This window comes from Mastigoproctus giganteus, chromosome 12 (genome assembly GCF_048544385.1).
Source record: "Mastigoproctus giganteus isolate SK-2022 chromosome 12, ASM4854438v1, whole genome shotgun sequence".
Lineage (NCBI taxonomy): Eukaryota > Metazoa > Arthropoda > Arachnida > Uropygi > Thelyphonidae > Mastigoproctus > Mastigoproctus giganteus.
In genome coordinates, this window is record NC_143586.1 from 80,616,893 (window position 1) to 80,630,732 (window position 13,840).

Below are 13,840 nucleotides of genomic sequence, written 5' to 3' on the forward strand. Positions count from 1 at the left end.
GCGAATAGAGAGACTCTGTTAGAGATGAATAATTAATTAACCTAACTGCCCTCTTCTGAATGGAATCAAGAAGCCTGAGAGAGGTTTTGGGGGGTACCACCCCAGATGTGGGAACAATATTCCATGGTAGGGCGGATTTGCGATTTATACAGGGTAAGCAGCTGTTTCGAAAAAAAGTAATGCCGAGAGCGAAAGAGAAAACCTCATGTGCTTGTGCCAAGAGAGATTAGAAGTCAGGGTAATCCCCCAAAAGAGATGTATCATTTTGCCTAGAAATTGGAGTGTCACCAAAGATAAGATAGGAGCAGAAGAATCCTTTTTGGAAGATATAAGACAAGACTGAGTTTTAGAAGGATTGAAATCAACTAAGTTGTCTCTGCCCCACTGGAGAATTACGTGAAGGAATTGGTACCTTCTGACATCCTTTTGATGGAAGACCACATTTAAGGAATTGGTAGCAGACTTTCAAGAAGTTGAAGCTGATTGAGCAGGGCAAGGTTTCTTAAAATGGAAAGTGGAATGCAATGTGCTATCATTGGCAAAACTATGGATAGGGTTTCCAGTCAATGGATGAAGGTCATTAATATACAAGAGGAAAATAGTGGGGGAAAGAACTGAACCTTGGGGGACACCGGCATTAGTGGAGAAGTTAGAAGACAGAGAGCCATCTACTATCACCCTCAGTGAGCGATCAGAGAGAAAAGTAGATAACCAATTACAAAAAACAGATGGCAAACCATAAGATGAAAGTTTGTTTAGAAGACCGTTATGCCAAACACGATCAAAAGCCTTTGAGATATCAAGAGCAACTACTTGTGTTTCACTGAACCTTTCCATTGAATTAGTCCATTGAAATAAATGGGTAACATAAGCCAGAATATCACCAGTGGATCGAAACTGACGGAATCCATACTGGCGATCGTTGATCAGACGGATGTTTTCTAGGTAGTTTAAGAGTTGGCAGTTAATGGATTTCTCCTTTACTTTCGAAAGAGTAGAAGTAATTGCAATTGGATGATAATTGGATGGGAGAGATTTGTCACCCTTTTTAGGAACTGGCTGGATATGAGCAAATTTCCAAGCAGAAGGACAAACACCTTTGGAATAAGAAAGCGAAAAAAGGCGGCAAAGAATAGGAGTAAGTTCAGCAGCACAGATTTTGAGAACAAGTGGAGAAATACCATTGGGACCTGGAGCTTTCTTAGCATCAACATTTGTCAAACTCCTTCTGACATCCCTTTGATGGAAGACCACAGGAAACATTGAATGGAGCGTGTTGGGAATGGAGGGAGGTGTTTTACCAAGATCATTAATACATGAGTTGGAAGAAAAATGGGATGCTAGCAGGTCAGCTTAATCCTTGGCAGAAGTGACAACAGAACCATCTGGTTTGGACAGAGGTGGGAGCAGATATGGGCAAAAGTTGCGGCCAATAGCTTTGGCAAGAGACCAGAATGATCGGCTACCATTAGGGCAAGAAGCAAGTTTTCTACTCTTAGCCTGTTCAAACTCTAATTTGGACTGATTAATAACGGCTTTACAATTGTTGCGAGCTTTGGTGTAGGCAGAAAATGAAGCTGAAGAATTAGAAACAAGCCAATTATGATATGCAACATTCTTCTCTTGAACAGCCTTAGCACATTTATTGGAAAACAAAGGTTTAGATAAAGGAAAGATTTTAGAGTGGAGTGTGGAATAAAGGATTCAATTGCTACAAGAATAATTTCACTCACACAATCTGAGCAAACGTTGACATCAGAAGTTTTGAAACAGTAATCCGACCAAGGAAAAGAAATTTCGCAGGTCATCCCATTTTGCATTCTTGTAACACCAACTGGGTCGGTGTGACTAGAAAATGGAAGCCAGCTGGAGTTGTGAACATTAAAATCACCAAGGAAAATTACCTCACTGTTAGGAAAGTTGGAGTGGAAAAAGTCATGTTGCAAAGAGAGGAAGTCAAAGAGCTCCAAGTGATTAGTGGAGTTGGGAGAACGGTAGAGACAACAGATGAATCTGACACAATGAGGTAGAGAGATTTTAAGCCAGAGAAGATCGAAGAGAGGTGATTCCAAATTACCAAGTCTCTGACAGGGATTATCAGAATGGACATATGCAAAAGTACCACCTTTGAGGTGAAAGGAATCATACAGCGAATAATTTGTGCCTATGAGATGAGCAGTAGTTGAATCAACCGATAACTGAGATTCTGTGAGAAAAAGTACATGGGGTTTGGCATACTGCAAGTGGAAATGGACATTGTTGAGATTAGAATTGAGACCACGTATATTTGTGAAATGAATTAGGAAGTGCTTGGGAGGTTTAGATCCTTTCGCAGATACGCTTGCTCTATTAGTTTGACAATTCATGGTGTATTCAATAGTAAGAAAAAGTGGGTGAGACGTGCTGTACGAAGTAATGAAATTTTTGGATATGACATACAGATGGTTCGAATATACCCAGATCCTTGACATAACATGGCCTCGACAATGCTCCCCCGCACGCACACACGCACACACACACACACATACACACACACACACACACACACACACACACTAGTCGGGCTCCTTCCAATCACTATCTAGCAGAGTAGAGGTAGCAAGATTATATACTAGCTGATCCGGAAGCCTCCTAAAGAGTTACTAATCGGTTCGGTCGGGTGTACTAACTAGCAGCAGGCCTGCGAACACCGTTTTAGAACTGTACCCTCGAAATCCAAGGAATAATGGATCTCGCCACGATGTTCATCATAACCTCAAAAGTCATCAATCATATTGCATGATGGAAGAGATGTGGAAGGGTTGGCCGGAACTTAGCTCTAGAGACTAAACATGGGTTCCAACACTTCAAGCCTCTAATAAGCAAAGTGGTGGTATTGCACCGGTTGATTAGGGTCATCTACCACCTAATACTGCCTAGTAACATTGAGGGGTGGGATTCCTCCATGTGGTGTGGTGTGGGCGTCACACCTCGACCCCTGCTTACGTTGGTTCACACCTGGGTGGTCACCCATAGTGTGCTTGTGCATGGAAGTTATACCTAGGATTACTAACAGTCCCAGCATCGTGAAGGTGCATGCAAAAGATTTGGCTGTTCCGAACATTGCCGAAATTGGGTCCACTTGACTGAAGTGTCACCCGAATATCAGTTCCATCAGCGTTTTAGACTCCCAGCTAGCAAGTACAGCTTGTCTGGCATATTTGAGAGAATGTCTGTGACAACCTCAAGGACCAATTCTTAGTACTTAGTACATGACCAAGCTAAGAATTAGTTAATACGCTAATTAGCATTAGCATTAGCATTAGTAGAGGCATTTGATGCAAGAAAGCAAGCTTATGCAGCATCAGCCAAAAAAAAAAAAAAAAAAAAAAAGTAACATAAATAAATAAAAATAACCACTTCCACTTCACCCCTCTGTTCGTTCGAAATACCTGTCCAGCTGAGCCTTAAACTTATTTAGACTATCAACTTCCACGACAAGGGATGGAAGTCTGTTCCACCCACCAACCACCCGCTGGCTAAAGGCAAATTTCCGCACATCTATCCTACATCTGTCTTTCCTCAATTTGAATTTATGCCCTCTCAGGTGATTTTTCTGAGCTAGAGGAAGAATCCCATCAGCATTGAGCATGCTCAAACCATTCAAGGCTTTGTACACCTCTATCAGATCACCCCGCTGGTGCCTAGTTTCCAGACACTGTAATTTGCAAAACTTAAGCCTTTCTTCGTAAGAGAACCCCTTTGTCCCATTCACCAATCTAGTTGCCCTTCTCTGTACTCGTTCCAGCAGCTCTACATCCTTCCTGAAATGAGGCCTCCAGGCCTGTATACAGTACTCTAGGTGTGGCCTGACCATTGCCTTATACAAGGGAATAATCACCTCCTTATCCCTGCTAGAAAAATTCCTATATATCATTGACAATACACCATGAGCTACTCTTGCAGCTCGTCTGCACTGCTCAGAGAACTTCATATCTGCCTGCACCACCACCCCCAGGTCCCTTTCATTCTCTACCACTGTCAGTGTAGTACCACAGAGTTGATACGTTGCTCTGGGGTTGCTGTTTCCCATATGTAATACTTTACATTTGTCAATGTTAAACTTCATTTGCCACCTCGAAGCCCATCTGCTCAACCTTTCCAAATCCTTTTGCAGCAGCATAGTGTCAGTAGTGTCCTTGACAACCCTGCCAACCTTCGTATCGTCTGCAAACTTGGACATTAAGCCTGATATACCATCATCAATATCATTTATAAATACAGAAAACAATAAAGGCCCCAATACTGAACCCTGAGGGACTCCACTAATAACATTAGTCCACGATGAGCAGTGTCCATTGATTACCACTCTCTGTCTTCTCCCCCTCAACCACCCCTTTATCCATAGCAGCAACTTGCCTCCAATGCCACACTGCTCCAATTTGTGCAGCAGTCTTCCATGTGCAACAGTATCAAAAGCCTTTCTAAGATCCAAGTATATAATATCAAAGTTATTCCCTGCATCCAGTTCTTTTGTGACTGCATCATAGTATCCAATCAAATTGGTCAGGCAAGACTTCCCCTTAACAAAACCATGCTGTGTCCTAGCTATAACTGAAGTCTTGTCTAGATGATCCTGCAGTGCTTCTTTCACCAGTGCCTCCATTAATTTTCCGGGAACAGAAGTTAAACTCACAGGTCTATAATTACTTGTGTCAGCCTTTGATCCCCCTTTGTGAATTGGGGTCACATTTGCACATCTCCAGTCAATGGGTACCTCCCCTGAGTCAATTCTTAGCTTGGTCATGTAGTGACCAATGGACTAAGAGTTAAGTGTATTTTTATTGTTGTGGAACCTGAGTAATGGTATATTTGTAGTTTATCTTGTGGAGTGTGATTTGTGATAATATATCTTGTGGTGTCTGATTATTCGTAATGTATTAATAGTTTATCTTGTGGCATGTGTCATAAAGAGAGCATAGAATAGTCTTTCTGACCCAGACTCCATGGGCATAGTAGAAAATGACCATCCCACTCCACTGCAAAAAAGGCAAAGACTGACACAAACCTACTATACAAGGTGCTACCCAGAAGTTCCTGAAATGTATTTATAAAATAAATTAGACTCACCCTGGGTCTTATTCGCCACTGTCACCTTCGAAGTAGTCCCCTTGAGAGTGTAAATACCGATCCCAGCACTTCTCCCATGATTTGAATGCATCCTGAATGTCATTCTTCAATGTTCAGCACTGCCTGCAATTTGGATATCTTCTGCACTATCAAATCTTCAACCCTTCAGCTTGATTTTCATTCTTGAGAAGAGGAAGAAGTTGCAGGGCGGCTAAGTCTTGTGAATAGGGGGGGGGGAAGAACGATTGTCATGTTATTGGATGCCAAAAACTGCACCACAGTGAGAGGTGTGCGGGCCGGCACATTGTCATGACGAAGGACCCAGTTCTTTGTGTGCCACTTCTTTGGACGTTTTCTCCTGACAGCTTCCCTTAACTACCTCAGGACATCGCAGTAGAACTTTACGTTGATGGTCTGGAGGGATGAATTCCTTATGGATAATCCTGTCAATATCCAAAAATCAGATCGGCATGGACTTCACATTGCTCCTCACTTGTTAGTTAGTTAGTTATTTGGTTTTTAGGAGCATTAGCAACTAAGGCCATATTGCTCTGGGATATGCGGTGGTCATTCCCTGACCTTTCCACATCCTCCGTATTTGGTGGTGACGGGCTCGAACCCCAGTCTAATCAAGAAGCGTGTGCTACGCACTGCTGCTCCTTCCCACCTGGCTATGGAGGTGCCTCTCCTCACTTGTCAGGCTTTTTTCGGCCGGTGCCTCCGTGGCCAGGAGCAGCAGTGCGTAGCACACGCTTCTTGATTAGACTGGGGTTCGAGCCCGTTGCCACCAAATACGGAGGATGCGGAAAGGTCAGGGAATGACCACTGCATATCCCCGGAGCAATAGGGCCTTAATTGCTAATACAGTAAACCCCTGCTATTCGCGATCGCTGATTTAATATAAAATGAAACCTAAAAAAATGTGAATTTTAAAGCGCCGTGAATATTATCCGCCATAAAAAAACATGGGCGTGGCTAAAATTATCTTTCCCTGTCAAAACAGCGCTCAGTGGGTGGGGGGAGAGGGGTTACAAAATCGCGAGCGTGGATGTTTCTCGCTAATCCTCGTTCAGTATGTGTTATGCGCTTGTCATGGAAGTTTTCGTCGTTTGCTTTTAATTTATATGCTTATAAATTTATCAATTTATAAATTGATATGCTTACAAAAGTGATAAATCTACCGTTTTGCAGTGTAAAACAGACTTTTTCGAGTGTGTTAACGGACGAAAGTGACTTTACTGTGGACAAGTTCTTTCTAACCCGTACAAAAATATGGCTAGAATAACAAGGGAAATGTGAAAATATCAAAGAAGGTGATGACATTAGCGAATAAAATTGAGTTATTAGACAAAATTTCTAATGGTGAAAGTGTCTCCTCAGTGGCAAAACATTATAAAATCAATGAGTCAACGGTACGATCAATCAAAAAATCGGAAGAAAAAATCCGCCGTAGTGCCCGTGAAAACACGCTAATTGCTTCAAAAATTTGCTCTGTAACTCGTGATGTTAAATTAGAAAATGGAAAACGCTTTAAATCTGTGGATAGAAGACCGAACTCAAAATAAAATTCAGTTAAGTTCACTCATCATTCGTGAAAAGGCAAAACTCCTTTATCAACACTTTAGTGAAACTGGTGATAGCACTGGCGGGATAAGTTTTTTAGCTAGCAAAGGTGCTGGTTTGAAAGATTTGTTTGAAATTTCTAATAAATACTACATTCAATATTAAATTGTTTCTTATTTTCATTTCGATGCCATATGCTTGCATTTCACTATGTACTGTCTATGTACATAGTCATATTATGAAGGTACGTATAATACATACATAGACAAAATTTTAGACTAGTTTTTTTTATATATTTCATACTTTGGAACGGAACCACTTTATTACTACGGGAGCCATAACTCAGTATTCGCGTTTTCGGTATTCGTGACATTTCTCAGGAACGTAACCCCCGCGAATAGCGGGGGTTTACTGTACTCCTAAAAACCAAATAACAACAACAACATTTCTTCGGCTGGGGTAAGATAGGCTGATTGTTTCTTGGTTTCTGGGTCATACCCATATACGCAACTCTCGCCACCAATGACGATTGTAGAAAGGAAGTTTTGATTACTCCTGGCCCGTTCTTGAAGATCTCTGCTAACTTCCATGTGATGCTGCTTTTGGTTTTCACTCAGTAATCATGGTATGAACTTGGCCACAATCCTTCTCATGTACTTGCCTTACAATAGTTCTACAATGCCACAAATGTCGTGGATGGTCCACCTGCAGTCTTCACTGATCACTGCCCGAACTTTTGTGACATTTTCCGGGGTAGTGTTCGATGATGGACGCCCAGGGTGATCATCATCATCATCAACTAACATTCGACTGTTTTTAAAACAGTTAAACCAGTAGTAGGTCTGTGTCTGGCCTAAAGCATTGTCACAAAAAGCGTGTTTCAACTTCTTATGGGTTTCTGCTGCTGTATCGTTAAGAAGAAAATAAAACTTGATGCAAGCATGTTGCTCTCTCACATCAGCCATTGCAACAATCAGAAACTACTCGAAACACACCACCAAAGAACTGTGCATAAATATTCAATGACTCTATCCAGCCCGATGCCACTTGGCACACTGATTCACAAAGGTTATCTATGCAGTGTTACCCAGCATTACAAGTCCATACTAGACGTAGTTCCCATGCAGCATTTAAATTTTGGGAACATTTAGGTAGCGCCTCGTATATTCCCACCTTCTTTAGTATTCATTCTCTAATGAATCTGCCAATCAGAAAATTCTTGCCCTTTGTATACAAAGGTGCCCATAGACTGCAGGATATAAGTGTGGGTATTTGCTTTCATCCAGAGAATAATTGATTGTTGGAAATAACTTAAACTATTGTGAAAGTGGGTGGTTTGAATAAATTTAAGAAAGAATTAGACAAATTTTTATAGGGGATGGAGTGATGTGGGAAGTGTTGTTTTTTTTTTTTTTGCTGGTGCTGTACATCATTTGCTTCTACGAATACTGTAGCAAAGGAACTCTTAAAATGGTTTGCCTTTTAAAAGTCAGTAGACCTGCTGGTAGAAATTTCTTATTACAGATAAGAAATGCTGTTACTAAATGCCACAGTGTTCAGTGGAATCACAATCTAATTTGCTCTACATGGACCATCTTCCATGAATGTGTAGTAATTTCTCCACTTGTCACTCATTTGGAGAGTTCTGAGTTTGAATCCCTTGAAGACTGTAGGAATTTTAAGAGCTTCTCTAATTTTGGCTTTAGTTAGCCAATCTTGGGTGGAAGGAGTAGGGTTCCTCCTGTGATTGTTCTGAGTTTTTCAACCTGCACACAATGTATTTTGTGCTGTGTGTATAGATGTAATTCATGCAGTAATATGCCTTAGATGAATATAAATAACAATACCACTCTATATGCACTAAATCAATGCAATTGTGGATCATTATTGTAAATTTTTTCCCTGTGTGTTTAATAGTTTTATATTCCTGCTGTTAGTTATTTTCAGTTCTGTAAATCATTATCAGTATTGTGGTTTCTGATATTCTGTTTTAATTTTAGGTGTATGGTTTTGAAACATCAATGCTGACAACTGAGAAGCTCTGTCAGCCTAGAATTTCCTTAATTCCCCAGTGTAGCACTGCATTTTGCAGAAAATCTCTTATCATGCCATCTTACTGGAAAACTCATTCTTGCCAACCTGTTGTTGAGGATTGGGCAGAAGCAAGTACAATTATTGCACAAGTTACAATGCCACAGTTAGTTGCACTGATGTGTATTTATCAGTCTTGGACTCAGCGAAGTGCTTTTACTCCTGTGGCATCCTCACCACTGTCATCTGATATTTTAGATACAGGTAAAAATATTTAAAAGATGAAATATTTAGTGATTTAATAATTTTTGTAATTTTATTACAGTTATCTTTAATCTTTCAACAGTGATGCTGCCCCAGATTGTGATAAGGACATTGGTTCCTGATCTGTTAGACCCCAATCTCCTTTTTTATTTCTGAAAAAAAGTTTTTTTTGAATTCTGTTTATTTTGTGGTTGAAATTAATTCCAATACTTAAATGTAATATTTTTTTTAACAAAAAATTTAAATAAAAAAAAATGTTTTTTTAAGCTTGTTGTTTCCAGAGAAACAAAAAAACTTTTAATTCTGCTGAAAATAAAATACTATAACATAAAATAATAAAATAAAACAAACATAAAACATAAAATATGTATGCAAAATTATGCATACATACATGCATATATGTTTTGTCAAATAAAAATAAATATAATAATAACTAAGACAAGAAACTATTTTATGTAATAATTCAGTCTTAAAACAATTGATAAGTAATCTAACTTACTTACTAATCATAGTGTGTACAATGGCAGCTATCTGATAAACACTGCAATTGTGCACTGTTTACAAAAAGTGGAAGAGGAAACAAGTAATAAAAATTATGGTGCCTCATCTGTTAACATATTTTATCTAATTATTCTTCATAAACAACTTGTGACTTCTAGAACTACTTAAATAAGACTGTAGGAAAGTAGAGAGAGAGAGTAAGTGCCACTAATTCCGCACTGACAATCAATGCACAATATTGTGAATTTAGTAAAATATCAATAATTTCACTGAATAAAAGAGTATTAAAAGAGGAGTAGAATACTTGGTGGTAATAGGTTGCCCTTGCTATCTTATTAATTTGTGTGCCCAAAAAGGACCTACATGCTTTCGTGTGAAAGTGGGTGAATATTTGGTGAACATTTACTACTATCTAGAAAGAAGTACTAAAAGGAAAGCTAGATTTGAACCATTTCGGTTAATACATGCCACTGAAATTGAAAAAAGATTTCGAAGCACGTGCTGCACTTGCTGTCTTTGGATAAATATTTAAGTCGACTAGTAAAATACTGGTAGCTTCTGACAAATATGTTTAAAAAAGAGGTTAGAAGTAGTGAGAAAAGTCATGTGAGCAATTTTTAATTAGTGAATGCTGCTAACTTGTTTTCAAATCTAGTTTATGATCCAAAAGTTTTTGAGAGACACGTTAAGGAAAGAACTATTGAATTGCATTTGTCCAGTGAAAGCAATTGTAAAGAGGCCAGGCAAGCTAATAATACTAGGCATGTTATCCTCAACTTGTGTGGAAAGTGAGTTTATGTTCCTCTCCCCTGTCTTGGATAAAATAATTTGCTGATTTCTTGTAAATATTATATCAGTGTTTGAAAATCCAAACATAGCTCTTCAATCTAATGTACCTCATAGCCGCACACTACCCATACATACCTGTGTTTAGTTTCCAGAGCAATGCTCTGGTAAACCCTCCCCCATTTCTTCCATCACACAGTATTGAGGTTATGATGGACACCATGGCAAGATCCAATCTTCCTTACATTTTGAGGGTACAGCTCTAACATGTCGTTTGCAAGCTGGCCGCTAGATAGTCCACCAGACCGAATCTGTTGGTAACTCTCTAGGAGGCTTCCGTATCACCTAATGTATAATCTTGCTACTACCTCCACTCTGCCAGATAGTGACTGGAGGAAGTCCGAGTAGTGTATATGTGGCTGGCATTGTTGAGGTCATGTTATATCGAGTAGCTGGGTATATTCTTACCATGTGTATGCCATATCCAAAAATTTCATTACTTCATACAGCATGCCCTCCCCCTCCACCTTTTTTTACTATTAAATACACAATGAATTGTCGAACCAATAGTAAATAACTTATCTGCAAAAAGATCTAAACCTCCCAAACACTTCCTCGTTCATCACTGTCACTCTTTGACTTCCTCAATGAAATCTGACTTTCTCCAGTCCATCTTTCCTAACAGTGAGGCAATTTTCCCTGGGTGATTTTAATGTTCACATCTCCAGCTGGCTTCCGTTTTCTAGTCACACAGGCCCAGCTGGTTGAGATGCTGATGCTTTTTGCAATTACTAATGACCTTGCACAGATTTCTCATTTACCTACCAGAATGCCAGACAATCCTAAGATTGGCGCCTCCGTAGCCAGGTGGGAAGGAGCAGCAGTGCATAGCACATGCTTCTTGATTAGACCGGGGTTCGAGCCCGTCACCACCAAATATGGAGGATGCGGAAAGGTCAGGGAATGACCACCGCATATCCCGGAGCAATATGGCCTTAGTTGCTAATGCTCCTAAAAACCAAATAACATAACAAACAATCCTAAGCATGCAGCCAACCGCTTGATATTTTTCTCACAAACAACCCTTCTGAGTAAATGGTCAAGGTGAGTGGTCCTCTAGGAGCCTCAGATCACAACTTGGTAATGGTCACTTCTCCCATGGAGCCTTTGTTTCATGGCCACTCTCAACCTCGTGTTGTTTGGCATTACAAGAATGCAAAATGCGATGATCTGCGAGATTTATTTTCCTTGGTCGGATTATTGTTTCAACTTTTCTGATGGTAGCATTTGCTCAGATTGTGTGAGTGAAATATATTCTGCTAGGGATGGAATCCTTTATTCCACACTGCACCTTAAAATCTCATCCTCTATCTAAACCTTGGTTTTCCAATAAATGTGGTAAGGCTGTTCAATAGTTGCATATTGTAATTGGCTTGTATCCAAATCTCCAGGTTCATTTTCTGCTTACATCAAAGCTTGCAACAATTGTAAATCAGTTATTAATCAGTCCAAACTGTCCAAACTAGATTTCAAACAGACTAAGAGTAGAAAGCTTGCTTCTTGTTGAAATGGTAGCTGAACATTCTGGTCTCTTGCCAAAGCTATTGGCTGCCACTTTTGCCCATCTCCGTTCGCACCTCTGTCAAAACCAGATGGTTCTATTGCCGCTTCAACCAAAGATAAAGCTGACCTGCTAGCATCCTATTTTTCTTCTAACTCGTGTATTGATGATCTTGGTAAACCACTTCTCACCATTCCCAGTACACTCCATTCAATGCCTCCTGTGATCTTCTATTAAAAGGAGGCGCCTCCGTAGCCAGGTGGGAAAAAGCAGCGGTGCGTAGCACACGCTTCTTGATTAGACCGGGGTTCGAGCCCGTCACCACCAAATACGGAAGATGCGGAAAGGTCAGGAAATGACCACCGCATCTCCCGGAGCAATATGGCCTTAGTTGCTAATGCTCCTAAAAACCAAATAACAAACAAACAAACAATCTATTAAAAGGATGTCAGAAGGATTTTGATCAGTCTTCAAGCTAAGAAACTTATAGGCCCGGATGGTATTTCTCTACTTATTCTCAAAACCTGTGCTCCTGAACTTACTCCTGTTCTGTGTCACCTTTTTTCACTTTCTTATTCTAAAGTGTTTTTCCTTCTGCTTGGAAATTTGCTTATATTCAGCCAGTTCCTAAAAAGGATGACAAATCCCTACCATTGAATTATTGTCCCATTGCACTTATTTCTACTCTTTCTAAAGTAATGGAGAAATCAATTAACCACTAGCCCTTAAACTATCTCGAATCCTTCCATCTGATCAATGATCGCCAACATGGATTCTGCCAGTGTCGATCCACTGGTGATATTCTGGCTTATGTTACCCATCTGTATTGGTCATTGTCGGTCAAAGTAATGCTTGCACATACCTCAAGACTTCTTGTTTGTTACTACAACAGAACATATTACAATATGTTCTGAGGGCAGAAACGTTTCAAGTGAGCAGGTGCCAGGGAAGAGAGCTTCAATAACTTTAAGGGATGTGTCAAGGTAGCTAACTATACAAGAACACTAAATCTTAATTGTTTATATAGCATTGTCAGAGGTGGCATCAATTAAATTAATGAATTCAAACTGCTGGTTAGAACAAGTAAAGCTGACATAATAGGGCTTACTCCAGGTGCCACCTGGAGATAGAGGATGATGAGTTTCAGTACAATATGTGTAATGTAAGAGCAAGATAGAAGCAGTGGTGGGGAGGGGTCATGCTTATTATTAAAAGCAGCCTGAGCACGATGAAAGCTTTCCCAGATTCAGACGTTTTGCATGCTAGTATAGAATCTGTATGGTGTGAGATAGTTGGAAGCAAAGGTATAATGAGAGTGGGAGGCCAGCATGTTTGTGAAGATTACGAGCAGAGCCCCTGCATACAAATGGAATGGGCAAGTGAGCATCATTGTCTTATTAAGGGTGATTTTAATTTGCCTCTAATTGATTGGAGCAAATGGGAAAGAAACTCCACATGCGGTACAAAATTTTTATATAAACTATATGATTGTTATTTGTATCAACATGCCAGGGAAAGCACTAGGGAAAAGAATGTTCTAGACCTCATCACCACCCATGAACCAGATGATATAATAGGGCTGACAGTAGAGTAACCAGTATCATTAATTTTGGGAAAGGCAGTTACGACGACTTAAGATGCTACATGGCCTCTATTAACTGGGTAGATATCTCATAGAGATCAAATACAATTGAATTATGGTATACCTTTAAAACATTAATCACAGAAGCTTTGAATGCTTAGATACCATTAAAAAAAATACTCGACGAGGAACATTCCAAGTTGGATGAATAAAGAAGTTGTCAGATTACTTCAGCAGAAAAAGACAGCATGGAAAAGTTACAGAGCAATAAAAAGTACTGAAGCCTATAACAGCTACAAATTGATCTGTAATAGTGCCACAGAAAAGGTTAGATTGGCAAAGGCAGATTATGAGAAATCGCTGGCAAAGAGAGCAAAGAATGGGGATAAGGAATTCTTCCCATATATAAATGTGAAGAAGAGAAGGACAAACAAGATCAGACC

The 13,840-nt window shown here is 39.8% G+C and overlaps 1 protein-coding gene across 2 annotated transcripts in view; it reads left to right on the top strand.

The window, feature by feature from the left end:
- Positions 1–13,840, top strand: part of Vps13B (vacuolar protein sorting 13B) — a 965,007-nt gene that overhangs the window by 201,382 nt on the left and 749,785 nt on the right. For both annotated transcript variants that reach the window (XM_090386413.1, XM_090386414.1), the window contains exon 10: positions 8,673–8,967. In XM_090386413.1, coding sequence (XP_090242539.1) covers positions 8,673–8,967 — 295 coding nt within the window. The remainder of the gene's footprint in view (positions 1–8,672; positions 8,968–13,840) is intronic.